Source organism: Larus michahellis, chromosome 12 (genome assembly GCF_964199755.1).
Source record: "Larus michahellis chromosome 12, bLarMic1.1, whole genome shotgun sequence".
Lineage (NCBI taxonomy): Eukaryota > Metazoa > Chordata > Aves > Charadriiformes > Laridae > Larus > Larus michahellis.
The window spans coordinates 9982098-10009134 of NC_133907.1; the positions used below are offsets into that span (position 1 = coordinate 9982098).

The 27037-nt window shown below is 41.6% G+C and overlaps 1 protein-coding gene across 3 annotated transcripts in view; it reads left to right on the forward strand.

Moving 5' to 3' along the window:
• The first annotated feature begins 2394 nt into the window (after positions 1-2394).
• PREX1 (phosphatidylinositol-3,4,5-trisphosphate dependent Rac exchange factor 1) overlaps positions 2395-27037 on the forward strand; it is a 163076-nt gene continuing 138433 nt past the window's right edge. For all 3 annotated transcript variants that reach the window (XM_074605020.1, XM_074605021.1, XM_074605022.1), the window contains exon 1: positions 2395-2679. In XM_074605020.1, coding sequence (XP_074461121.1) covers positions 2518-2679 — 162 coding nt within the window. In that variant the 5' untranslated portion in view covers positions 2395-2517. The remainder of the gene's footprint in view (positions 2680-27037) is intronic.

Here is a 27037-nt window from a genome sequence, read left to right on the forward strand (position 1 = left end):
AGAAAAAACATCTGATGATTTTTAAAAAGACATCAACTGTGGACACGCTGACTAAATAAATGAAAATGCTGTAGTGACTTTCAGAAGAAAACAAAAGGTTAAACATAAACAACTTGAAAGAAAACCAGTGAATCTGACCTTCTGAAGACTTTGCTTCCCTGTCCTTGTCTCAGGCCTGTGCTGTGGTGCTTTTCCATCTCCCTCAGTGCAGCTGAGATCTGCGTAAAATCCAGAATTATCCCTTGGTATTCCCTTCCCCTCAGTGCTTTTCCCACAGACACCCTACATTTAGGGAGACAAGAGCTTCCCCACATTTTTCTTCTCATTTTGAGCATTCGTGTTTCAGACTGACTTAGAGTGAAGCGAACATTTCTCATTGATGAGGTTGCAGAAAGTGGTATTACAACGTATCACGAGAGTCATGTTTGTGAAGGTGCACATTGTGCACCTTGACCCAAGGCTACGTCACAAGGAGACGTGGCAAAGTAATATATTATTATTACTTGATAAAGGCAATTCCCACACCTAGGATTGAAAGCATCTTAGATATTTTCTTTACACTGCAGGCTGCCGCAACTATGACTTGACCGAAGAGCTGTTTTTTCATTTCATGTGATATCCGTGAAGCCTAAATCGGACTTCAAGATGACAACTGTGTTATGTTGGACTGCCATCATTTTCTCCTGAATAGAAAACTTAATGGGTAGAATAAAGGAGATCAGTCAAGACAGAAAAAAAAGTCACTGTTAAGTTAAAGTACCCAAAGAGGTTTTTGTTTTAGCCTGAGGAAGATGATGATTCATTACATTATTTGTGTTAGTGTTTAAGATTTGGCAGTGTTAGGTTAGCGGCTGGACTCAATGATCTTAAAGGTCCTTTCCAGTCTAAATGATTCTATGATTAGATAAATGTCTCTGTCCTTATGTCACTTAAAAGTTCACATTATTATATTTTTTAAAAATTCCTCTCAATTTTTTTTTAAATTCTAAATAAATAAATATGTATTTGTAGTTTGAAGAAATCCTGGCAGCTTTCTTACGGTGTAACGCAGACTTTTGGGAGAAACTCCACTGGTATGAATCAAATTAGCTTTTTGGAAGCCAGTAGGAGCAGCACTGAGTTTCAGGACTCTGTTTATTTTTGTGCGCAATTTACCCCGTTAACCCCTGCACTTATGCCTTGCACTCACTTTGCACAAGCACTTACAAGCAACTTAAAAAAAAAAAACATATTTTTGATTTCACGGCAATGAAACACACATTTGTTGCACCTATTCTCTGCTGGCACAGAAGTCTGCAATAGCTTATTTCTGCATAATTGTGTATATTCCAGTGTGCGTATTCCTGTATGCACTTCTGTGTACGAGTTGGGTGTGTGTCCACCCCTCAAGGGAGGGAGGGTCTGTAGATCTGGGTGCAATTCTCCACATGTGCAGGTAGCTGTGGCGTGTTTATCTCCCTGCGTGGTGTTAATGCGGTGGGTGGGTGGGTGTGAGCTCAGTGTCTGGGTGTGCTGTGTGGTGTGTGAGTGTGTGCTGTGGGGGGGGTGCAAGTGCACGGTGTGTGAAGTGTGTGGGAAGGGGGACGTGAGTGCAGGGTGTGTGGGGTGCGTGTGAGGTGTGTGCGAGTGTGGGGTGGGGTGTGTGTGCGTGGGGGTGTGTGTGGAGCGTGAAGGAGTGCAGGGGTGTGCGTGTGTGTGATGTGAGGGAGCACAAGAGTGAGGTGGGCGTGTGAGGTGTGTGTAGGGGGTGAGAGGGAGTGTGCGTGTGCAGGGTGCGTGTGCCTGGGGTGAAGAGAAGAGGGAGTGCAGGGTGTGGGGGGCTGTGTGACGTAGAGTGTGAGGGAGTGTGTGTGTGTGTGGTGTGAGGGGCTGCAGGTGTGAGGGGTGTGAGTGTGATGGGGGTGTGTGTGGGTGTGAGGGAGTGTGGGGGGTGAGGTGTGTGTGTAGGTGCGCGGATGTGAGGGATGAGGTGATGAGGGAGTGCGGGTGTGTGCTATGTGTGTGGGTGTGAGGGAGTGCGGGGTGTGAGATAGGGGGGGTCTGAGGGAGTGCGGAGCGTGTGGCGCGCGGGGTGAGGCTATGAGGGAGCGCGGGGTGTGCTGTGTGTGTGAGGGAGCGCGTGGGGGAGCGAGGCCGCCCTCCCGCCTCGCCAGGCCGCTGCCCGCCGCTGGCTCGGCCAGGCCCCCAGGGGCCGGGCTCCACCGCCTTCGCCCTCCCCGTCCCGCCTTCCGCGCCCGCCTCTCGCTCCCCCCCTCGCCTCCCCGCCGCCGGGGCTTCCCTTCTCTCCTCATTCAGCGCTGCCTCGCCGCTGAGCGTTCGCCGCGCCGCTACTCCGGCATGTCCCACAGCCGGGCTCCCCTCAGCTACCGGCCCCTGTAGCGCCTCCACCCGCGGGCAAGGCAGGGCCGAGGGGGCGGCAGAGGGGGGGCCGTTGCCCATCCGCGCCGGACACCGCGCGGCCATGGGGGGCTCCTGAGGCGGTGGGGAAGCGGAACGCCTGGCCCCGGGGCCGCCACCATGGAGGCGCCGCCGCCGCCGCCACCCGGCGCCCCCAGCGCCGCGGAGCCCACCGGCTGCCCCAAGGACACCGACCGCCAGCTGCGCCTCCGCCTCTGCGTCCTCAACGAGATCCTCAGCACTGAGCGGGACTACGTGGGGACCCTCCACTTCCTGCAGTCGGTGAGCGGCGCCGCGGGGCGCGGGCGGGAGAAGCCCCCTCAGGGGCACCGGCGGGGCTGGGCGGGCGGCCTGGCCTGGCGCTGAGGGGAGCGGAGAGAGCGGCTCCTCCCCGGGCGGGCCGGGGGCTGCGAGCGAGTCGGCAGCGCTTGTCCCCACAACTTGTGGGAAGTGCCTGGGGCCAGGCCCGCTCCGGCGAGGAGGAGTTTCCTTTGCCCGAGAGGCTGGGGAGGAGGAGGGGGAATGTGCGAGGGGCCGGCGTGGGTCCGCCGTGGGCCCTCCGCGGGCAGAACGGGACCGCCAGAAACCGCGTTGTCTCCTCCGGTGAGGAGAAACCCCGCCGCCGGAGCCGTGGAGCATGCTGGCGGCGTCTCTGCCTCCCTGGGGGGTGACAGGGAGGCATCCCGAAGTGAATCTGCTTTTCAGAATGCCTCATCCCCTTTGTTGTTGTTTAGAAGTTACTGTTACACCCACTCGGAAACTCTACCCTTACTGCCTGTTACTTATAAATAAATAGTATATATATTTTGTTTTAATGGTATACATAAATATGTGCTTGGGCCGGGTGTGTCTGTGCATGTGGAGACAATTATACCCGCCTCTGAAATTATCCACGGACTAGTTCAGAAGTAAAACTCCATCTGGATATTTCCTTTTTCCTATATAGGCTCTAGATGTGGAATTCATCAGCATACCACCACACTCCTGCAAATAACTAGGAGAGCCTGCAGTAAAAGTTACTAGATAACAGATATGCCATAAAAAAGGAAGAAGAATAAACTATTTGATCACACAGAGATCAAGAATCAAAGCAAGGGAAGTCTCTGCAGAGATTTCTAAAAGATTGGACAGGGCAGAAATTCTTTCTGGTGTTTTGCTAGATAAGTACTAAACCCTGATTTCATCTAAATAGGCTTAGACCCTGGACCCTTTTTGACTTGTCTTTCTGGCAAGGTTTTTGTTTGTTTGTTTTTTAAAATCAGTTTGTCTTCAGTGTTTTTCAGATTCACCCAAGTGGCAAACTGTCTAGCATGAAAGATAAATGAAAAGGATGTGGTTGCTTTATGAACTAGTCTCTACTTAAATCCTCCTTTTCTCTCTCAAACAGCTGAACTCAGAGTCTTTAATTTCAGAAAGCTTCTGACTAAAGTGCCAGTTAGCTTCCTTTAGAACTGGTATTCTGCCTGAGTGTGAGATTCTTAAAAAAGCTGCAAGTTGCAAAAGTGCCCCACCCTACAGACCAAACAAAACAAAAAAAAACCCTCAGAAAACTCCTCTGTCCTAAGTACTGAATTTGAGAGAATTTGAATTTCCAACTGCAGGCTGGAATGCAGATTCAAGCTGCATATATTTTTAGCTTCGGTTCTACAGCTAAATGCCTTCACAGTGTTAACTAATGGGATTTTCATATATTAAAAAGCAAAACAAGTCTCTTATTTATTTATATTCATTAACTTGGCAGTTTTCATGAGAGCAGTAGTGAGTAATATGCCTTAGGTAATGGCACGAGAAGATAACTGATAGAGTACACTTGGCTGTGTTCTTGGGATGGCACAGCAGGCAGTCAGAGCCCTTCACAGTCACTTTGTTACTAGCTACTAGGTGTAGACTGGATGTAGTATTATCTCGGGGGGGTTGATTCTGATAATGCAGATTTACACCCCAAAGGAGTTTGTGTTTTGGTTAACTATGTTTGAATAAAGCACTGAGGGACAGGATCTTTCTAGGCCTTAACTTTTAAGCATGTGTTGAATGTTCATGTGCTGTCCTAAATAGTGATAGTTTTTTTAGTCATTAACCTAGTTCTTGTAGGCTGAATCTCTGTACAGCTGCACTCAAATAGTTGAATGGTGTAGCACCAAGGAAAGGAGAATGAGCATCTAGTGCAGTATGTGAGAGTAAAAAGAGCAGTAGTGGTATGAAATCTTTAAAAATAAAATTTGAAGTGAGAAATATTTTCTGTATAAGTTTGGTGGATGGCCATAACTTAATACCTTCTAACAAGATATGACAAAGGAAACAATTCTGCCCTGCCTGTCAGGGGCAGAATTCTTGTCAGCACATTGGGAGCTGACATGACATGCAAGGATAGTATCATCTATATAGTCACTGGAATTACAGGCAGTTACAGGGCAAAAGTTTTGGCGTATAATTAGGACACTAATAAAAGTAATGCTGTAGCACTGGGATCCTGTATTCTCAAATCTACTTGGGCCTCACAAATGAAGTCCACTTTATTCCCATTAGTTTGTTTTGCTGAGTGCTCTGACGTTACTGCATAGGAACTGCTGCTCCTGCCCCATGGGTCTCTCTCTTACCATCTCGTGTTCTGTGTGAGTAGCACTTACCCAGTGCAAAGTAGATGTGAACTATTACACTTTCTGGGGTAATGCACCCAGTTAACACTCAAATGTGGTTGGATGATGTTAGGGTTTTTTTAATGGCGTGCATTGTACTGAAATTGTACTTCCATATGTTGCAGAAGTAATTTTGTCTGTAGTGGAGAGAAGACTGCAGTTCTTCTGTGTAGGACAGCTGCATTTCCCAGACCTTATGGAAACTTGTTCCTGTCAAACATGAGATTAGAGATGTGAGGGGTACAGGTTCCTTAGCTTCAGAAACTTTAATAGCTTTGATAAATAAAGGAAGGCTAAATCTCATATCTTTCAATTGTCAGAATGAGTTTTCCCTAAGTAGGATGGGACAGTTGTGCTTTAGAAAAAGGTTAGGTGAGGGAATTTGTGTTCTTTGTTAAATATTTACTATTGAAGCTCTAGTCCTCATTAAGTATTCTCAATAAACAATGTTTTAAAAAGCAAACAACTAAATTCTATGGGTTTATTCACAGCACTGAGGTTGCTTGCTCGCAGCAGCTTCCTGTGTTCCCTGGTAATGTAAAAGAATCTCTTAAGTATTTAATACTATGGATTTGCAGATAAATCAATGTAACTTTGATTTATTAAGAGTATTTTCTTCCTTTTCAGAAGACTAATATGTGACCATGTTAAAGGAAAGGTTTCCTTTTTCTTTTTTTTGTATGCTTAGAAACCTTTCCCCGCTAAGCTGCAGGGAAATAGGTTCTCTATAAATATAAGGACTCAATCCTTATTTACTTTGCATAAAAGATTGTAGTCCTTATTTTGCTTCCATAGATTAATAAAGTGGGTTTCATTAACGTATAGAACATGGAGTTCCCTTTTCTCACAATAAAAATTGTGTTAGTCACCATGAAGAACACTTTGCTATGAGTTTTGTACTCATTTAATAAAAATGCTCCAGATGTTTACCTATTTAAATAACATATATAGTCTCTAGAATCTGTTCTATTTCATACCTCGAATAATTCTGACAGGAATTATATCTGAAAGGAGTTATATCTGCAAATTTAACTTAGATGTCCCATGCCACTACAGCTAAATCAGGCTATTCAGTCTGTTAGGTTTAGTACATACAGCTAATATTTTACTGTATATGTTGTTTGTAACATTTTTATCCCATTGAATTTTGGACACAAGAAGGTGTTCCTAGTTAGTTTTGCTCCTGCTTACTTTCGGGTACTGCTGTTGATAGGTCGCATTATAGTATTATGTATCAGAACTGTGAACAGTAGTTCTTCTCTGTGTTTTTTTCCAGATCTCGCAAGGTGAGATGATCAGTTCCAAGGGATATAGCTTTTTGTTTGTTTGTTTTTTTTTTTTTTAAACAGAGTCTGGATTTTAATACAATAGAGATATGATACTCTCATGCATATCATGATTTCGACAGTCTTACCTTTCCTAGACTAAACCTCAAAATGAGGAGTTACCATGCTGAGAGAGGGCAAACTTTTCTACCAGCTCACAGCTGATGAACTGAAGTTACTGATTTAACTAGGAATACGCACAGGCCGTATTGTGTCCTGTCTTATCTGCCATTTTGCTAGGCAGGTATCATGTTGCAAAATGTGGAATCCTCCTTCAAGAAATGCTGTGTAAATCAGGAGTATTAATAGATAATACTGTTGTTATGCAGGTATGTTAATAAATTTACTAATAAAGGCTTATTACACAGCCAGACCTTTTAAGCAGCAGGGAGAACTACAGGGAATGGATGAAAATGTACTGCTGCCAACATCAGTAAAGAATTACTGATCAAATAAGAAGCAAAGTGGAAAATTGTCAGAAGCTAATGGAACTTTAGTAAAAGTTACTGATGGAGTAAGATAAACTTCAAAGAGATAAAGGCAGATAATTCTGTTGTACGGCTCTGGTGAGATCATAAACCATAAGGATTTTCAGTCTCCAGACTTAAAGATTCAATTAAGCCTTTGCCTGCCTTTCGCCTCTTCTAACTCTCTGCAATGTATGGAGAAATGTTTACATTTTATATGTGATCTCGTAAATATTTATTTTCTATGTGACAAAATTAAACCAGGAGATAATTTAGTTTGAGTGACCAGTGGGTAAATGTCAAAGCATCTGTCTGGTAGCATGCAGTCTTGCACATAAATGTGTGACTGCCACCAGAGTCTTTGGGTACTGGGGTGCAATGTCTGCACATTGCAGCCCTTAAGCTTACCCGTTCTCTAGGTATCTGTTCTTGCCTGTGTTGTCAATCTGTATGAAAAACTCACAGACAAGTCATTGAGAAAAGAAAGATTGTGGTTTGTTTGAGTGCCACGTGGTCATTCCACAGAATCTGAGACAAATATGTGATACTTTTATTGCAGTAATTGAAGACCAGCTTTCAAGTAAGGAGACAGAGAAGCCCTGAGCAATTTCAGACATACTCATTGACCATCATTCTAAAAATAGATGAATAGTGGGTACACAACAGCTAGATGTTAGTATGTAAAGGTTTGGTTTACCAGTTTGTAGATACAATCATATGAATTGTGTGTGAAAGTATAGTAACAGTAATTATCCAATACACTAGATTGCAAAGGTAGGTATGTTGTTGCATATGCTTTTTTTTTTTTTTCCATCCTTTAATTTCACTGAACACTTACCTCTAACCTGCACATGCAGCTCCCACAACTTAGTCAGGTAATTGCAAGTATATAAAGCCAAATTGTTCTCCACGTTGTATATAAATAAGGCTCTTTCATCTTTCCAAAGACAAACCACCAACTTGTAAATTTTAATGTCAGAATGACAGGATGTACTTTTAGTTTGAGCAATTGCAGTGTGTCCTGTGCAGGCATGAAAACAGTATGAAAGTTGAATTGTCCTTATCAGACAGGTATCAGGTTGGATAGGTAGTTGTACCAGGACTATTTTTAGATTCTAATATTATGCTATCCTTTATTTTTATATGATGACTAGAAGTCTTTTTCCATCTTAGCAATTGTATAAATATGTTATGTTAGGACACGTGCCATCAGATAAATTAACCCACATCCTACAGACTCAAAATATTTATGTTATGCTCCCTTTTCTTGCTTGCTTTGTAGTTGTAATTGATCTAGTATCTCTGGATTTTGCACTCCACCCATCTTGAAATATGATAAGCATCACAGGTCCTTTTTTTTCTTCTTTTTTTTCTTTTTTTCTCTCTTCATATTTCACAATCTTGTTTGCATCCAAGATTAGGGCGCTGATGCTCAGATAGAGTAGCAAACAGACCATTTGTCTCAGCTGTGAGGTGTGGTTTCCTGTCCTACCCTGTTCTCTGCCTGTTTCACCCTCAGTAGGTACAGATAAACTCTTGATTCTGCAAGGTGAACCATATGGTTTGGGTAATGTTGCTCCTTTATTATGAGAGAGTAATTGGGGAGAGGAAGGAGATGGAAAAGGAAGTTTCTTTGGAAGTAATCTAAATTAGCATTGCTGTTCTGTTGTTTCAGTCAATTACTCACATGCACTTACCTATAGCCAGTTGTTAGAATTGTGAATTATCAAGATTTTCTACTGTTGAGTCTTAACAACATGTGACATTTTTCTTAAAAGCCCAGTTCCTGACATTGAGGAGGATCACAGCTTTCATTTTAAATGGCACATTTGTGGCTCCTCTGGTTGTAAAGCAAAATTTGAAGCTATAACAACAGCAAAACATAGATGCTCATGAATTTTTAGGGGCTTGTGTTATGACTCTTGAATATTTGGGGCTGGCAATTCTGATAGTATTCTATTCAGACTAAGTGTAGTGCAAAATCAGCTGCTAAAGGCTGAAATGCAAACAGATTAAAAGGTTCTTTTGCTCTGGATACAAAGAGAGAATGTGAAGAAAACAGTCTGGATATAGAAAGTGAAGCAGAAGTGAAAAACAGAAAAGCAAAACAGAGCAAAGAGAAAGATCTGAAAATATTTATTCATCTGAGCCTGTGGTCTGCAGAGCCCAGTTTGAGCCACGGGTCTAAGAGCCCTGCTGGATGGAGGATACAGAATTCCCAGGTCCTCTTCTGCCCCGAGATGCATGTTGGAGCTTAGTTTTTCACTTGGAAAATTGTGTGACCAGCCCATACCTTTTGCAGCGAGGCAAAACAGCAGAGGGAGTACAGCAGATTTTTTGTATGAACAGAGCTGTTCAGTTCTTTTTGCACTCTGACAGAATTCCCACAATGAGAAAATATCAATAAATCCCCGATGTAGTTTCACCAGTTTACACAGGTGAGAACTAAAACTCCTTTCCCTTTGCTTCCCCTAGCTCATTTCAGCTTGGTGTGCATCTGACCCTTGTTATCCTTTATCTCAGACCTACTTTGGTCTCGTTACATCCTTCATCAATGATGCATTTGACGTGACTCTGGCTCTGCATCTCTCCCTCCTCTCAATTGCAGTGATACCATCAATCAGCTCTTTTGCCATTTGTCCCACCCATTCACTTCAGGGGTGCCAGTTGTTGTCTGAACATGTGTCATGATCTCTGGGGGAGGAGGGATAAGTTGGTTGCCCTATGCTTTCCCAGCGCCACGCTGGTGCCTCTGCAACAAAACTGACTTGCAATAGCAGTCTGGGAGCTGAGTGAGTGTAAGGGAGGGACAGAGACCCTGGGCTTTAGTAGGAAAGGGCGTGTGGATCAAAAAGTGAAACAAGCATCACAGATAGCAGAAATTATTTGAGTGAGTTGCTCCACACTTAGCTTAGTTTAGCGTAGAATAGGCTATTTCAGTTGGAAGGGACCTACAATGATCATCTTGTCCAACTGCCTGACTAATTCAGGGCTGACCAAGTTAAAGCATGTTATTAAGGGCATTGTCGCAATACCTCTTAAATGCTGACAGGCTTGGGGCATTGAATGCATTTTACACAGTTTTTGGCTGATATATTCAGGAAGCATACTGGTACCCATCAAGGGAGCTTCCTAAATATACGAAGAGAAAAAGTGTGAAAGGTTTGCTGATTTTCCACTTCCCAGGTCACACAGTGTTTGTGCCTTAGGCAGGAGTACTGCTTTGCAGGGGTGGGCAATGCGGTTCTACGATTTTACATCATATCATAGAATCATGAAAAATAGTTGTGGAGAAGATCTTGACAAACCATCCCATCATGTTCTGATCTGAAAGCTGGGTAATTTTGGATGGTTTATCCTGGTGTTTAGCTGTCCTTATTATTAGAAATGTCTTCCAAATACCTAACGTAATGTCTAATCTCCTTTTCTTTGCAGTGAGCACAGAGGTGATCTCTTTCTCTTTGCATCAATCCCTGAAGTATTTCAGACTAGACTAACTTGTCAAATTATTTAACTTTTTTTCTTAAAAACCATTTAATTTTACCTCTGTGCTATTACCTCCTGTGCTATTATCTGGATTCTCTAATCTGTATGTTTCTTGAACTCTGCCAAAATGCAGGCACAAGACACTCCTAAGGCTTTAGCGGTAACTGAGTGAGGGAATGGATTACTTCACATTTTTTGTACATTGTACAGGAGTATTATCATAGCACAGGAGCCTTAAGAAAGGCTTATCTGAGTTTGTACCTGTATTTGAGGAATAACTCATTGCTTATACCAGTGACTGTGACTGGGTGTCTGCATGGAGGATTTATGGGAGCAGTCTAATAGTTAGACTTCTGGGCTGTACTCTGGAAGGGGAACACTGAACTCTCCTTAAGGGGAAGAGAGTGATGTATTTTCCAGCCAGCTTTCCTGTGTTCAGATCCTGGCACTCCCAGAGGCATCCTGCTCTGAGACGGTATCTGAGGCTTGAAAAAGCAGGATCTCCCAAGTGCAGTATCTGCCTGCCAGGCATCCAGATGAGTCCCTGACAGATGAAGCTTTCAAGAAATTACTTATTTCTGTTGCCCGCCTATTGTTTTCCTTCAGGCACTTGCAAGAAAATATAAGGGACTAAGTGTGAATTTCCATTTTTTTTTTCCAGCTGTAGAATCCCTTTTCTGTTGTTTTTGTTTCCAGCCTCAAATGGATTCTCAGCTTGCAACGGGTGTTTTCTTGGTAAAGGCCTTGCACAGTTGTAGTATTTTTAGGATGTAAGTGGTAATGTATGCTTTGACTTTGTTGATGCTTGAAATCACTGTTCAATGGCAGTCTATACCGGTCACCACCAGAGAGAGAACTGCTGACTCACATATACTGCCTTATCCCCTAGGCCTTTGTTATCTGCAAAGACTACCATCAGTTTTCTTGCATGAAATGGGGATTTAATGACAGCTTTGCAGAAACCTTATTTGACATCTTGGATCTTGTTGGACCAGGCCTTTCCTGGGGCAAAGAGTTTCAGATCTCCTGCACTTCATCTCCTTTTTTGAGATACTCTTGAAATCACAAAATAGAAATATATTCTGTGGACTCATCTAGTTTGTGAATTTTATTTTTTTCATTTGCAAGTAACAATTACCATGACTGCAGAAATCTGTTTTGTGGATCAAATCTTTGAAATTGTCCTGAAAATATCTCCTAGTTTCTCTGACTACATGGCAAGGTTTCTTTGCAGTCATATTTCAGCCAGGCCCTTTTGTTTTGTGACATGAAAACATGTGTAGTTCACTAATGCTCCTGCTTATTACCATTGTCTTTGTGTTGTGGTGGAATACTTAATCCATATTTACACAGCAGTATTTCCATTAAATGCTCTGAATTGACAGATGATCCCTTGATTAGTGCAAAGGTGATACTGTTTGAGTGCATGAAGGCTGTTTCAGGACATAAAAGGTAGGGTGGGACTCATGGCATAGGGTGGCTGTTATTTCCTGTGTTGGGGTGGCTTCAATCCTTTCCTCCCCTGCCCCCCTTTTTGTCTCCGTTTCTGTCTCAATATCTTGTGTTCTGTTTTCAACTTGTGTTGAAGCAACTAGTCCTGTGTCTTTGAAGGATGGACTGGATGCATCCCTATCTTATCATGTTTCTTACCTGTTTTCAAGAGTTCCCATTTAGCAGTGGGAATGACTGCAGCATTCTCAGCCTTTAACAGCTAGAGGCAAGAAAAAGATTTGAAATATGCAACAATGTCATTTCTCAATCAGCTACAGAAACTTCATTGTGGAGCAATGCAATTCATGCAAAGCGATCCCTTATACAAAGTCTGAACGTTACCTTTTACTATTTTTCCCTGATGGATCACAAACTGAGGCTTGGACTAGGGGCTGCACTGACAGCGTGCCCAAGACCTGAGCAAAGTCTTGGATTTAAATATTACTGCAGATGAAGATTCCTGCTTGATTGGCTAGCCAAGCCTGATTAAACCTTTAACAATGCCTCCTGCACATATGGTTGAGTCAAGCTGTAGTTGACATTGAGAACTACAGTAGATCTGTACTGGGAGAGAACCTCAGGGTGGTTATCTGGACTAAAATGCCTTACTCCTGCATATACACTCTCCTTAACCCTTCTGTAGAAGCCACTCATCTGAAGAGGCCTCAGCTCCCTTTGAACTGCAGATCTCAAGACCAGAGTAAGAGAAAATCGCTCTGTGGTGAGAAAACAGTTCCTTCACTCTTCCTAATGAGCCCTCCTCCTTAGAAGAATAACTCATTGCTTACACAGCTGATAGCCATATGTCAAGCCATGAGATAGTGATTGCCCAAAGCTGAATGGGAGCTCTGATAGGCCCCCTGACACCTAGTGACAGAAAGATGGGTATTCATCATTCTGGGCATCATGAATCTTATGTATGAAAGCCCACCTGCTTTTTCACCCAGTGCTGTTAGCACTAGGACTTGACACAAACTGGCTGGCAATGCAAGTTCCTTCAGTTCCAGAAACAGCTGCAATTTTATGTCATAATCTTTGACTTGCGGAGAGGTCAATAGATTTCTACACCTTGATTATTTAAAGATTAGGGTGGTTACTCAAATGATGGGATAGTGAAACTGAGTTAAAGGAACATTTGTGTTCATGTAAGAATATTGAGTCAATCTCACTGCTATTGCCATTGCTATGATTATTTCTATGGAAGCATATCGGTCATACAAATAATACCTTGCTGCAACTCATCTGATGTCTCATGACTCTTAGACTAAATTTTGTGACCATTCTCAACCTGACTTTCATTTTGACTTCTGGTTTTGCTTGTGGTCAGTTCTTGTGCCAACAGGTTAATTTGGTTCACAAACCACTTAGCTTATGTAAAATGAGGACTCTTTATTTTTTTTTTTTTTTTAGAAGCACTGTCTTTTAGTCATTAAAAATCTTTGTAAACTAGTCATTGTTTAGTTGGCCCAGTAATACACTTTCCATTTAAAAAAAAAAAACAAAAAACAAACAATCTCATAGACAGAGTGCTGATCATATATTCCTTGTGGATTTGTCAGTTGTTTAGTTGCCGCTGTCTAGGAGTTAGGGCCAATGTTTTCAGGGCTCTTCCAAGCATGTATTAGGAAGTGTATAAGTATAAGTGCTTGGCTGTATGTTTTGGGTGTTTGATGTTATTGGGCTAGGAGTTTCACTTGCACAAATCAGGCTGCTGGTTTAACGTGAACCAAGGTCAGTACCAGTGATACCAAACCCATGTTCTTTCTGCTAATTTGTCTTGCCCTAGTATGTCAGAATGAGCAAATATTGATTACTGAAAGGTCACACTGCTCACCCCTTCCCTGAGCAGACCACTCCTAAAGAGAGAGGCTAGTATAGTCCTTTGCAACTGGTGACCCTGACTGCTGAGGCTGCCACCGAGGAGTGATGCTTGTCTTTGTGATCTGAGCAATTTATTAAGAAACAGCTTTGGACCTGTGAGACTCATTTTACTGGATGGCTGTCAGATGTTAACTACCTTTGTATATGATGGAATAGGCTTAGATTTGAAAAAGCCTAATAACATCACCCACATCTTCTTATGCATGTGCTTATCTACAGTAAATTACTTCAGTGATAATGCTTTTTTTGTCTTGAACATTTTGCCTGCTCATGCTTCTGACATCCTAATGTGGTTTGAGTAACTTTGAACACCTGCCATGGGATACATGAGGGAAATAGATGTGAGGAAAGAGAGGAAAATGTAAGAGGTTGCATTTGGGGATTATTTTGGAGGCTGAGGAAACTGACAACGAGAAGAGTTCCCTGATATTCAGTGTCGTGTGTCACTGGTGGAGGGCCCTGCTTTGGGGACAGACTCCTGATAAGAATTTGCATTTTAGTGAGTTCTTATCTCAGATAGGTGGGTGGGGTTTAGCTACACAGCAAAGTCTCTGGTCCCATGGGACTTTCTGTCTAATCTGACAACCGCTTTGAATTCATCACCTCACAGGGAGCTGTTTGCTGTTAACCTCATCACTAGGCGGCTAAAGAAGCCCCTTTCATTTTGTTTGAAGGGGCAATAACAGAAGGCTGTAAAACTTTTGACCTGGTAAAATGTTTCGGCTCTTGAAACTTGATTCTTAAAACAGAATCCAGGTTGTTGTGGGAACAATGGACAACCCTAATGTAGGTATATATGTGTGGGCTGTGTGCTATTTAATATGTAGGTCACAGAGGAGCAGGCATGGAGGCAGAAGTTTATCTGTCTCCTTAGATCTGATCAGTGGTTAATGCCCTGTATTGTTAAGCAAGAGACTTAGGCTACAAATGTAGCAAACAAAACAGTGCCAGGCTTTATTCGCTGGCCCTAAGGCCAACTGGCGTCTGGTCTTGTACCACTGAACTCTGAGTCTGAAAGTAGGATAGCTGCATTCAGACTGCCTAATGGGAATGGTCCTTGGCCCATCCTAACTCTGGCACCATGCCTGAGAATTGTTTAGGACAATGCTAGTAGACCTGGGCCAAAGGGTGCCAGGAAATATTCTAACAGTTTTCTAACACAATTGCAAGGCTCAGGCCCATGTCCTGGCACTGTTGGCTTACCGGTATAGGTACAGCCTGAAGTCCCATCCCAGGCTGTAGCACATCTTGCTGAAATAGGGCTCTGATAGAACAGTGATGCCTGTGGGTGGGTTTATGTCCAATGCTTTGTTGTTATGTGAAAGTTCTAGGTGCCAGGCCAGAAGTGTTGGAAATATGTTTTGCCAGCCTTTCTTAGATTTTTGTTATTATTGACTTTGTTGTCATCATTACTTGAGGTCTTGTATTTTCTTGATTGGTGGAGGAGAAGACAGAAAGGAAATACAGTTTAAATGGGCGGGGACTACTTTAGGATAGTGTGAAAGGGAACTGGATGTTAATTACCTAATTCTGAAGGTCATTACTAACAGTTGTGAGCTGAGCTATCCTAGACTGAAGGCACTTTGGTCCTTCATATGAGGTGCTGCTTGCTCATTTCTGTTTATGTACTTCCCTTTTTATTGTGAAAAATCAAAGGCTTCAAATGATAATCACTGGACACTTGCATATAATTTTTTAGCTCATATCACTCTGGGTGCACGTGGTTCTGTCTCTGTTGTGTTACCAACACTGTGCTCAGAAATCAGCTCAGATGGGAAGCAGCTGTTTGTGAGGAGAGGGTGTTGACAAGACACAGAATAAGGGAAGAACAGTGGGGGAAGATTTCCAAAGAGCGCTGCAGAAGTGTGTTTGCTATAAGCATTCAGTTGTCAGAGGCATGATCCCTTAACAGGAAAGGGAGAGATGGATATTGGGAAGACACTTTTCCTAGAGTTTGGCTCCTTTGTCAGCTCGTACATGTGAAACTAGACTATCCCTGCTGCAAATATAGGTCTCCTTTGCATTGGCACAAGTGTTTTGTTCACGTGTGCGGAGAATACATTCTGAAAACTTGTCAGTAAATAAATAATGATTTTCAGGCTATAGAGACCAACAATGACTTTTTTGGGAGGTATAGTGAGATTTACCAATTAAATTATTTATAAAGACAAAAGTAACACTGGAGTTCTTTAACTTAGTCACTAAATGATACAGGGCGCATAAAATCCAATGCATTTGGTGTTGCAGTATCTGTTTTGCTGGGCTTTTTAGAGAGTCAGACCTCCAGCTTTGCCACCACTGAATTTCTAGAATTCTGCTGAGTTTAGGCTTCTGGCCTTCACATTGCACCCGCATTCTTGGTTTACCGTTGCCTTCCCTTGCAGTGGATTGCAAAGCCATTGCACAAGGGCAGATAATCTTGCTGCACACATTTCTTTCACTTCTGTGCATTCGTCCTCTGTTCCGTACTTACAAGTAGTGTTTGCCAGAGTAACTGCACTGAAAAGTTAGGGAGCAAGAGCAAAAAGCACATAGTAACAAAAATGGACCAATAAAGTTAATGTATAGTTAAGGGTTTTGAACTAAATGCAATTGGAAAGAGTATTGGTTCTAGATGAATGGAAGAAGTCAAAAGGAAGGACAGATCAGTACTTCTGGAATTAGAACAGGCCATTGCAGACGTATTACATCATCACATACTCTTTCATTATTCACCAACTATGATGGTTCTCTGAAAAAATCAGCGGTGGGCAGTTCCTGTTGTTATAAATTTAAAATTGTGCATGGTTTTTATTACTTTCCTATGGTTTTTGTTGTTGGTCAGGTTTGGGTTTTTTATGTTTGCCAAATGGAGCAAAGCTTTCTTACTCTTTACTCCATGAGCAAAATGTTCCCTGAAGAAATGCGTTTTTTCCTCTTTTTTCGACTCTTAAGCCCCTCTTTCTTTAAATCTTTAATATACTCAGATGCATCTTGATTCTGACATGGTGAATAGATCAAGCTGATGAAACTTTGCTTTAGTGATGGATTTGTTGATGAAGGGGGCTGGAAGTTTTCTGCAGTTACACCTAGTAGCAGAGGAAACAGGGGAAAAAAGAAAGATTACTTGGGATGATATTCTGTTTTGCATTATGTCTGGTAGAGCACCTTTTGAGGATTCTGCTATCTCTATGGACTTTATCCTGTGGAGGAGCTGGGAAAGTTCAGCCTGTTCTAGCAGGTGCCTGTCACCTTGCAGTATCAGCATTTTCTGCGTATAGAATATGAACATCATGAAAAGTAAGGTACATCTGGGAATTTCACTCTGACCTCTGGTTCCTTCCCTATTTAAAAACGGCTTAATATGCATCTTGACATAAAATAAAGCTAGAAAGAACAGCCAGCCTCTTGATTGGTTTTGTCTGTTATACTGTGTGTGCAGCATATATGTCTGTGTCATAAGAGATCCTTTTGCACAATAGAGGCTACTGCATCTTTCTTAAGCAGTTGCACAAGAAAAGCCACAACATTTGTAAAGTAAAGTATGAATCAAAATTTTTACAGCACACAACCAGAGGAACTGAAATTTGCAATCAGCAAGCAAGAATTAAATTGCAGTGGCAGCAGTTGCTATATCCAGGTGGTGTGTGTTTGGAGGCAAGGCTGCATGACATCAGTTCTCTTTTAATGTGGTTATGGGTGAGCTGCTGGGGCAGCATGGTATCAAAATACAGCTTAACCCAGTGGAAAGAAAAGTCTCAGGCTATTTTATGTAGAGATGAAGAAAATTTTGCTTTGAAGTGCATTAGGAACAAAGATACTAGTCTATGTTTATGCAGCACTTTTGGGGCTGTAGTATCTCAAAATAGAAAACCAGTATTTAGTGGATGGATAAACTGAGGCACAGAAAGGCAAAATGACTTGTCCAAACGTTGCAGGGGAAGTAACTAACGGAGCCAGCAGCTGAAGCTAAATATCTTGTCGTCATTCCTTACCTCTTTTAGGAGAAAAAGCAGAGCAAAAGTTGTCACAGAAGCTATACTTCTTTTTTGTGAAAAATTGCAACAAAAATTTTAATTCTTCAATTCAGTCTTCTGGCAACCAGCTGACACATCCTTGGCAGCTTAGTGCTTGATGAATTGGTGGTCTTAGCTCAATTCCAGAGGGACTGTTAGGCATAACCAGAAGCAGTATTGACAATCTTTGTGCACAGACCAAGAATCAATGGGCATGAGAGGCACTAACAATTTTCTGTTCCGAGAGTACCTCGGCTGCATGCAAGAGCCTATGCTAGGAGATTTTTCCTGCTGTAGTCCTATGTGAACATAGGGTGTAGAATGGAAGTCTTGGCTCTTCAGGAATTGCCAGTCAGCAGCTTCCCATTGCTCTCAGTCAGTAATAAAAATGTAAATAAAGAAGCTATGTTATGTCTCAGAATTATTTGGTGGCAGTTGTCAGAACAGTTGTGCTTATGGTAGAATCTCAGCAAGTGCAAGTGCAAACACACAGACATCTGGTTGTTTCACGCTTGCTTAGTCTGCTTATGTATATGTTAGCTGCTGAAACTAACTTCAACACTATGCAGAAGTACTTTTTAAAGCAGTAAGTGCAAGCCTGAGTTCCTCAATCGAGGACACACTGAGCACAAAGGGTGTAAAAGACAGAAATGAAGTGAAAATGTCCATGGTTTGAATGTACTGCTGGTGCTGCCCCTGCGTTCACTAGGAAAAGCCAGCCTGTTCCAGCAAAGTAAAACTGTCTAAGGTCAAACTGAATCCACGGGGAGATTTGGAAGAAGTGAGTTAAAAAGTCAATATATAGAACACTTTACTTGTGTGGCTTCCTTGCACTTGGTTTTTGTTGAGGAGCTGGAACTTCAGAGATGCCACAAAAAGGAAGTTTCTTCCTCTGTAATTTTTTAGCTCCAAGGTTCAGACTTAAAGTTTGAAGGCAAATTAAAGTAGTTGAATCCTGAAATTCACAGCACAAACCTGTCCTTTGGGACAGGAGGGTTTATTTTTGGTATGTTTTGCACCTCTCTGCGCGCTTCTGATCTTCCAAGTCTACAGCTGCCTCCTTTTCATTAATTTTGAAGACATTCAACACCCTTGTTGGGGGGTGTTCTCTTTATTTTCATATAAAAAGACTTTTTTTCAACAGTTCTGACTTTGTCAGAGGCCACTACTGCATTTTTCAAACTAACACAGTACCAAAATAAAAACAGTAGCATAAGATATCTCTGCGAATCATGATACTATTGAACCTTTTGAATAAGAGATCAGTGAGATTTTGAGGGAGAGTGCTCTGGGGAGAGGTGGAGAAATGCCCTTACAGGAACATTACTTTCCTTGTCTCCCACCCAGCTGATGTGATTTTTCTAGAATGCCAAGACTTATGCTTGAGACACCTGGTATGGTGGGTACTATAGCACAAGATGGTGTTAGACTGTTTTTTCCCACTTCACTCAGTTCAGCATCCCTGCACCAGTACAACCTTCTGTCGCATCCTCTCTCCCACATCACAAATTCTTGGTTGTCCCTACATATATTTCTGTTCTGCTCCACTCTAGCCGTTTACGAGGTGGGGTAGGAGGTACCTCTGACCAAGGGGAAGGAGAGGAGAGAACATCGTGTTTTCAGCCTCCTTATACCTACTGCTGGAGCAGGGAAGTGACACTGTTGCGTGGCTCAAAGAGGATGGACACACAAAGGTCCACTAGGACTGACTGGTGCAGAACAGAACACAACATTAGTATTGTGGATACTTTGGGATTATAATTTCAGTATTTCCTGGCCATTGCAAACAATTGGAAAAGCCAGTGTATGTGATATACCATTATCCTGGAATCCCTATTTAATATCATTATGTTAGGAGTACATTAGACCAAACCAGAAGATATTCCTACCTATTTCACTCTGATACACTGCTTACGGCTTTGATTTATGTTTGTAAGCATGTTTAAATGGGGTGATCATGACAGTTATTGCCATGCCTATTTGGCCTGTCATTTTCTTAGAAGTCAAAGTCCTATGGTATGAATGGATGTCTGGGGTTTGTATCCTCAGCTGCTATAGTTTACAGCTAAAGTTGCAGACTAAAGGCTGCAGTGGTTTGTTTAAATGCTTAAATGTTGAGTTGTAGAGGGCAATGCTTAAGCAACAGATGCATATTCTGTGCAGTGTTGTCTGAGGCAGGTGTAACCTTCAGGAGAGGGAGGAACAGAGAGTAGAGGACAATAATTGCTTCAGCTATCTCATTTAAATTAGTTTGCAAATGAGGGTCACAGTCCTTATCCCAAATGCATGTTAATTAACAGTTTATAGTTATCTGTAGGATGGCAACTGGAGCAGTTCAGGATTAGGCACGTGTCTATTTTGCCATGTATACCTCAAACACAGTAAAGTGGTGGGGAAGACACCTGGGGGCTTTCAAACACAGTATTTGCCGGAGCTCTTCTGTTGGAGGTCTGAGTTGGTGCTGTACACCCAGGCTGGCTGACAGTATGCTGTGGATGTTGGTTTTACTTGGACTGTGTGAGGGCAGTAGTTGTGAGGGTAGAAGAGCTCAGGCATGGCCTTGCTGTACAACTACTTGCATCTAGACTGAGCTGTGATGGCTCTTCCAACCCTTTGCTGGTCATCTAAGTCATCTGCAATGAACCTCCACCGTAAGACTTGAACTTGCTTTTTAGAAAGAAGAAATGTTAAATACAGATGATATTGGAGTGACAATTTCAAAGGAGGAAGAGAAACGTGCTGTCTTAGTCTGCTTCTGTTTTCTAGGCTTATGTTATTTTCTTACGTTTGCTGTGTAAGCAAGCTTCGTCTGAGCTGCTCAAATTGGTCAGAAGGGTTGAGACTTTCGGATGAAGTGAAAACAAATTCCTTAGATGTGTTTTGGCTTTTTGTATGTGAGGAGTAATTTGGGCTTGAGTGTACTTCTTTCTTACTAAGGATACACCAGCTGTGTCACTAGTGACAGAAATCTCATGATCTTGTCATTGCAAATGTGCTTATTGAGAGACACATTAACTGTCCATTCTGATGTCTATTTAAGTGGAATTTGGCTAAATGTATAATTTCTGTCTTCACTCATTATTATATAAATCTTTTCTTAAAGGGAAAAGAAAAAAAAAAGGTTGTCTTTCCCATCAGTCTAAATGCCAGGCGGTGACATGAACTAGTTACAAATCTCCCTGTATGTTGTGTGTCTTGGTTACATGATATTCAGTTGTCAAACTTCCCTGTTTTTCTGGGGCAACTCTGCTGCCTTTAGGAGCTTTTGGATAGGATGCACAAAGCCATCTACAAGGAACATCCCTCCAATTAGAGACAAAGTGACTCTAGTACTTATTTTAACCTTCAAGGTGATAAACAGAAGGGTGTGAACTGCTGAGAAATAAAGTTTGGGGTTTTTTTTGCTTCATGTAAAGGTTCTCAGTCATTTTGCTTATAAAGGAAGTATATATCCAAAGATGTAAAGAAGATGTCAACCAAACAGATTAGAAAAATAGTGTTTTACATATTTTAGATTCAGCTGAATTTATAGCCTGTTTATATATCTAAAAACTTAATTTTGCAAGCAGTATTACAAATGCAGGAGTGGTAATATTTCTAAAACGCGTATGAAATTGGTTTTCTGCGCATCAAGCGGTGAATACACAACAGAAGAGGGAAGGGGTTCAGTTAGGTTTGTACCCACACAAAAAGAGTAGTTGTGTGCACAGGGCCTGGGATCTGCACGCTCTGCAGCAGGAAGGCGCTGCACCGTGTGTACTGTCCAGGAAGGGTAAAATATGAGGCTTGGCTAGAATACTGGCACCATCCTACCTAAATACCTTGTTTGGCAGTAAATTGCTGCTAGTTTGGAGCGGTTTCCTCCTTTCTATATGTTTTTAGTTTGTAAAACTTATGCCAGGAATAGTTCCTCCCACACCACATATATACTTTGCCCATTTATTAATGGGATGTGCCTTCTAAACTATAGCAGAACTATGGGATCCTTGTTTCTTGGTAGTGAATTCTTGGCTATTATCAATTCAAGTAGAGTCTTGATGAGTTTAACTAGCAGTCATAACTCCAAATTCATAACCTATTGATGTGTGGTACCAACTGCTAAAGCATGCATGAGCTGTGAATCCTGGCAGAGTCTGGAGTAAGTTTATGGAGGGTATTCATGCATAAAGAGTGTGGTGCTAAATATTGGATGATGCTGCTCCTCAGCAGCTCATCAGGTCTCGAATTCTTCAGCTGCAGTGGCTGTTTCTTCAACAAAACAAATCAAAATAAAGTAACAAAAAAATTTCTATTTTTTCATATATTACTATGTAAATCTTTCATTAAATAAAATGTCAGGGAGGTATAGATTCACTTCAGTGGTGGGAACACAGTAGAATCTTCAAACCCTGCTGCTCTGAATTTTCAGAGGAAAAAATGGAATCTACAAATGATTGAAGGAAACCAAGGCCAGCAGCTCTTCAGAGGCAGAAAAAACTTGAACAGAGTAACATGATTGCTCCAAGGGCTGGGTATGTGGGAGCAACAAGAAAGCATTTCTCTTCATTTCTGAGTCATAGCTTGCTTTGTTGGAGAACAGATGAGCTTACGCAGAGCCAAGAGTAGGCACAGTAAGGCATAGGCACACCCCTGAAGAGAATTAAAAGAAAGGATTTTTGAAAAAGAGGAGGAAAAGGCTAAAAAATCCAATCAGAAGACTTGGGAACTGAGATTTACTTTTCCCTTAAAAAGCAACTGAAGAGCTGTTAGCATGAGAAGAAACTGAAATACCATTTGTCTGATGTAATACTTCATACCCTTTTCTGTGTGCAAACCCTAAGTGTTTGTATACAAGAGCAGGGAGCCAATCTATGTTTCCCTGTCTGGATTTGCCACCTAGAATGTGCTGCTTGGGTGCTGTGCTAGTCGACAAATGCAGCCTTGGCTCTGCTCCTTAGAAAATGAGCATGGTGATCGTAGCGTTTACTGAATAAACAGTTGAATACCACAGTCTTTTTTGTTTGTCTCTATTCATGACAGACATAATCATCATATACAAGGACAGGGAAGCCTATGGGAGACAGTGTGGACATGGGAAAAAGATTAATGGGCTCTAAAGCAAGAATGACTAAATTCTGGAAATCTCTTTTGAATTAGTCTAATACTGTTAAAAATCAGACGCAGGTAATAAATTCTTACACCTGTATGGCTAAAATGGAAAGAATTCTTAAATTCTTAATTTTATTATTGAAGTTCTTTGCTTAACAGGACAATGTCTAGTTTTATGTATAAGCTTCCCAAGTTGGTTGTGTCCAGAAAAGAATAAGAGGAATGTTCTCAAGTACAGCTTGAATGAATTTGGATTGCTTAGGCTGAAAAGGCTAAATCTAGGAGGACATGGTAATAGTCTTCAAAGTATATTAAAAAAACCTCCAACCTATAACTGAGATGAAGGGAGTAAACTCTTCTCTGTATTCATAGTTGAGAGGATGAGAAGTAATGGGCTTAAATTGCAGCAACTGAGAAAATGAGGAGATGCTTTCAAAAAGCCAGGATAATAAAGCACTGGAATAGATAAAGGGAATGCTGTGAAGTGTCTGAAACTAGTTCTTGTTGAGAATGAATGAGACAGACTGCTGACAGAAGTGTAAAAGATACGGTGTGCCTGCCTTGGTGTACTGTGTGGCATTCTGATCTCTTATAGTCCTGATTTCCTTCATTGTTTGATTTTAAACAGTGGAGAGGAGTTAGTCAAAGGCTTTTTAAAATTGCTTAGGCAATTTTAGGCAGCTTTCTTGTCTGATTATTCCCTCTTACCTTACTTTATGTATTAATAACCCGTATCCATTTGGTCTAGTTGAAATTTGTGAGGGGTCTTTAATATATCTGAGTGAAAAGTTAGGGAGTTCAGCTTGAAGTGTTCCTTTGGTGCCTCAAAGTAAGCTGGCTGACACTATGGTGAAGCAAAGGAGTAGTTCACACAAACCAGCTGAGAGCAGGTACAGTAACTTCTAGCAGCAAAGTAGTAACCAAGTAGACGGGGTGGTGAAGTCCTAAATCACTAAGGTCCTTAGCAAAGTAAATGTGACTTAGCTTTGTAAGCCATTCTAAACATTTCACTCTCACTTCTTTAAAAGCCAAGCATATTTAAAAAACAGAATGATCCCTAAAGACATAGATAAGGGGTAGGTTCTTTTTTTGAAAATAATAGTAAAACAAGTGAAACAAAAATAATCTTGGAACTACAAATTTCCCCAAAGTCAGAATGTGGAATCCAGTTTTATAATGCTGTTACCATTGGTAAGAAGGGGTACCATGCGGAACATCCTGTGATACTGGCTGGATGTTTCACATTTGGAGGAGGCTAATAATGTAAAATTATTGTATAGATCCTCCCTTTTTGCCAGGTAATTTCTTTTCTTTCTGGTTTCAAATATGTCCTGCAAATATATTGACCTGAAGATTTTGTGGCAATCCATATATCATCTTTGGAAGCTCTTACCTTTTATAAAATTAGCCAGAGTATCTTTAAGTGAGCTGGTTTATATATTTTAAATTCAGAATGTTTCAGAAAACTCCCTCCACTTTCTATTTCATTCTCACCTGAAGGATATCATCTGGATTTAAACTATTTTAGGATCCAAAAGACAACAATATAAATTTGTGACATGACTGTCAAAATACTAATATCTTCCATCATATGAGGAACACAGTTAGTTGTTTTACACCTCTTTGTATGTTTTTGTGGATACGCAAAATCACTTAACTTGATTAAGAATTTTCTCTTTCTAATTGGGACAGTGCAGCTCCTCCACGTTTCTGGCTAGTTACTTGGGTCAAAAGAATAACAGCATGTTTTATCTGCCTGGATTCTCAAAGGTGTGAATCACTGGACCATCTTCAGTTGTACATTGAAATTCTCTTTCCAGCTTCTCTTGGGGGAACTAGACACTGTCTGTCAGCTTTCCCTATATGCCTGGCTCTGCTGTCTCTGCACAGAGGAGCACCATAGTAGAATGGAGACTTGCTGTGCAGATGAAAGAATTTTGCCCATTGTTCGTAAGTTACAATTTAGCTCCAGAACCTCGCTGTTTTCACCTTTTTTGAATGTTCTTGGCATCCAGCTGCCTCATTTCCAGTGATCTTTGTCCTGGCTAGTTTCGTTTTGCTGTGAAGTGGCTTCCTCACACCACTTCCTTAGTGGTGCAGCTGCATTTTTCTCTCTTGTAGACAGCATTTTCCCCTTAGCACTCTTGCCTCTCAGACCGATATTCCCACACTTTATAAATATGCTTGCAGTGGTGCCATAAGCTGTCCCTTCTTATTTATGGATAGAGTTGCAAATTTGATCCAGATGGTGCTGTTTTCTAAAGTCTGCTTCTGAAATCTGTTTGCAAGATACGATCTGCCTGAGCATATGCCTGATAGGCTGTTTTCAGGAGATCTCCTTTCAGGACTCCTGGTTATTTTTACTGTATCAAAGTTGTGCTTCCTTAAATACCTTGAGTCAGTGGGATTGGATTCTTTTTTTTGCCACAGTAGCACAGGCAGTGTCTAAAAGCTGCTTAGACTTAATTGTTATTTTATCATAATTGTTTCCAAGAGACTTTGCGCTCTTTGAGCTTAATGAGAACAAAATATTATTTTATGATATGTAGTAAAATGACAATTAATGATACCGTTAGTAATAATTGCTAGCTTTGTATCAAGAGACATTTGACAGTAGCTCTGGCTATAACAGGGGAAGTGGTTTCTCAGAACCCGTAGCAGAGTGCCAGCCACATTTAATGGTACACACGCTGACTGGGTTTGTCCAAGCTACTCAAGACCATTCGCCACTTGCACGCTATCCTTCTTGGTTTCTCTTGTGGACTTAATCTCATACAATTCATATTGCCTCTTGCTCTTTTCTCTCACTCTGTTATCTCTTTATGTGCTTACATTCCTTTGTTCTCAAAACTGGAAAAAAAAAAAACATCTTTGGAGTATAGTGTTCATCAGCATTTTTTTCTTAAGCATGCGAGTTATCACAGAAGGCCTTGAGGAGGTCTTTGACAGCTTCAGTTTTACAAAGTTGCTTGTCTGGAGAGCAGAATAAAAAATCCCATAGTTTTACAGCAGAGGTGTGTAATGAAGTATGGTGAAATCTGTGCTCCAGTCAAATTGAGACCGGCTTGTGGAATAAGAGCGTACCAGCACTGAAAGGCTCAGAAACCACAAGGCAAAGAATTAAAATACCACTCTCCCCACCCCCCACTCAAAAAAAAATCCTACCAAAAACCCCTTTTGATAGGTAAAGGCTTCTGATTGGCAGGCCTCTGCTCTGTATCGTTTGTCGCATAGTTCATTTGTTCATCTGTAGTTGTCAGTTCATGTATTCAGCTGCTCATTCTTCTATGTAGAAATCGTGCTGGCAAATGGCAGCACAAATCACAGTGACTACATTGCGGGGAAAAAAAACCTTGCAAACTTTACCATTACCTTCCACAAATTCAGGGTCAGGGGAACATAGCAAAACCTGCTTTTGAGTGTTAGTGCCACACTGCACAAAACACATAGGACAGTGACCAAAAGCTTCTTTCAGACAACCGCCAGCTGCTGTTGACAACTACTGAACAGATACATGCTTTGATGCGTAGAATTGTTGAGGCAATTTGACTTCTCTGTCTCAATGGATATAAAACCTCAACAGTGTGTTAAGTGCTTGATAAAAGAGAGGCTGGAGCTCTCTCCTACAGCAGAAGAGCTTTTGTTTTGTTGCTTTGCATTGGTGTTGCAGCTTTTTGATAGTTGTGTTTCCATAACCTTCCAACACAGAAGCAATGCATATATCTTCAGACAACGTGTTAACAAGACTAGCCTCTAGAAGAAGTTGCGACACCAGAAACCATTGATACCTGTGGACTACTGCTTGATTATTTGGCAAAATTGGTATGTAGGACTGGGAGAAGAGTTACTTCTGCCTCATCTGTCTTACCAAGAGTCACCATCCTATCAGTGACAAACTATTAAAAATTCACTCTTCTGACAAGAGAATAACGTTAACTGAGGGCTGTCTTGAAAGTCGTTCCTTGGAGAAGTTTGACTTTGCTGTTGTCACTGTGCCCCTGTGTGCACCTCTCTAAGTGTTGTGAGGAGTCAGGAACACTCCCAGTCAGAAGAAGTGAGTATATAGCATAGAGAGAACATACGAACAAACAAGCAAACTGCCTGTGGTGTTACCCTGTTATTTCTACTGGTCTGCAAAGAGCTCTACTGCTCCAAGTCGTCTTCATGTTAGTAGTGTGCTGAGGCAGGTTATTTAGAATACAGAGTTGTCCTTTCTTTGTATATTGTGCAGTGTACTGCTGAGCAAACTTTCTAAATGTTTGTTTTAAATC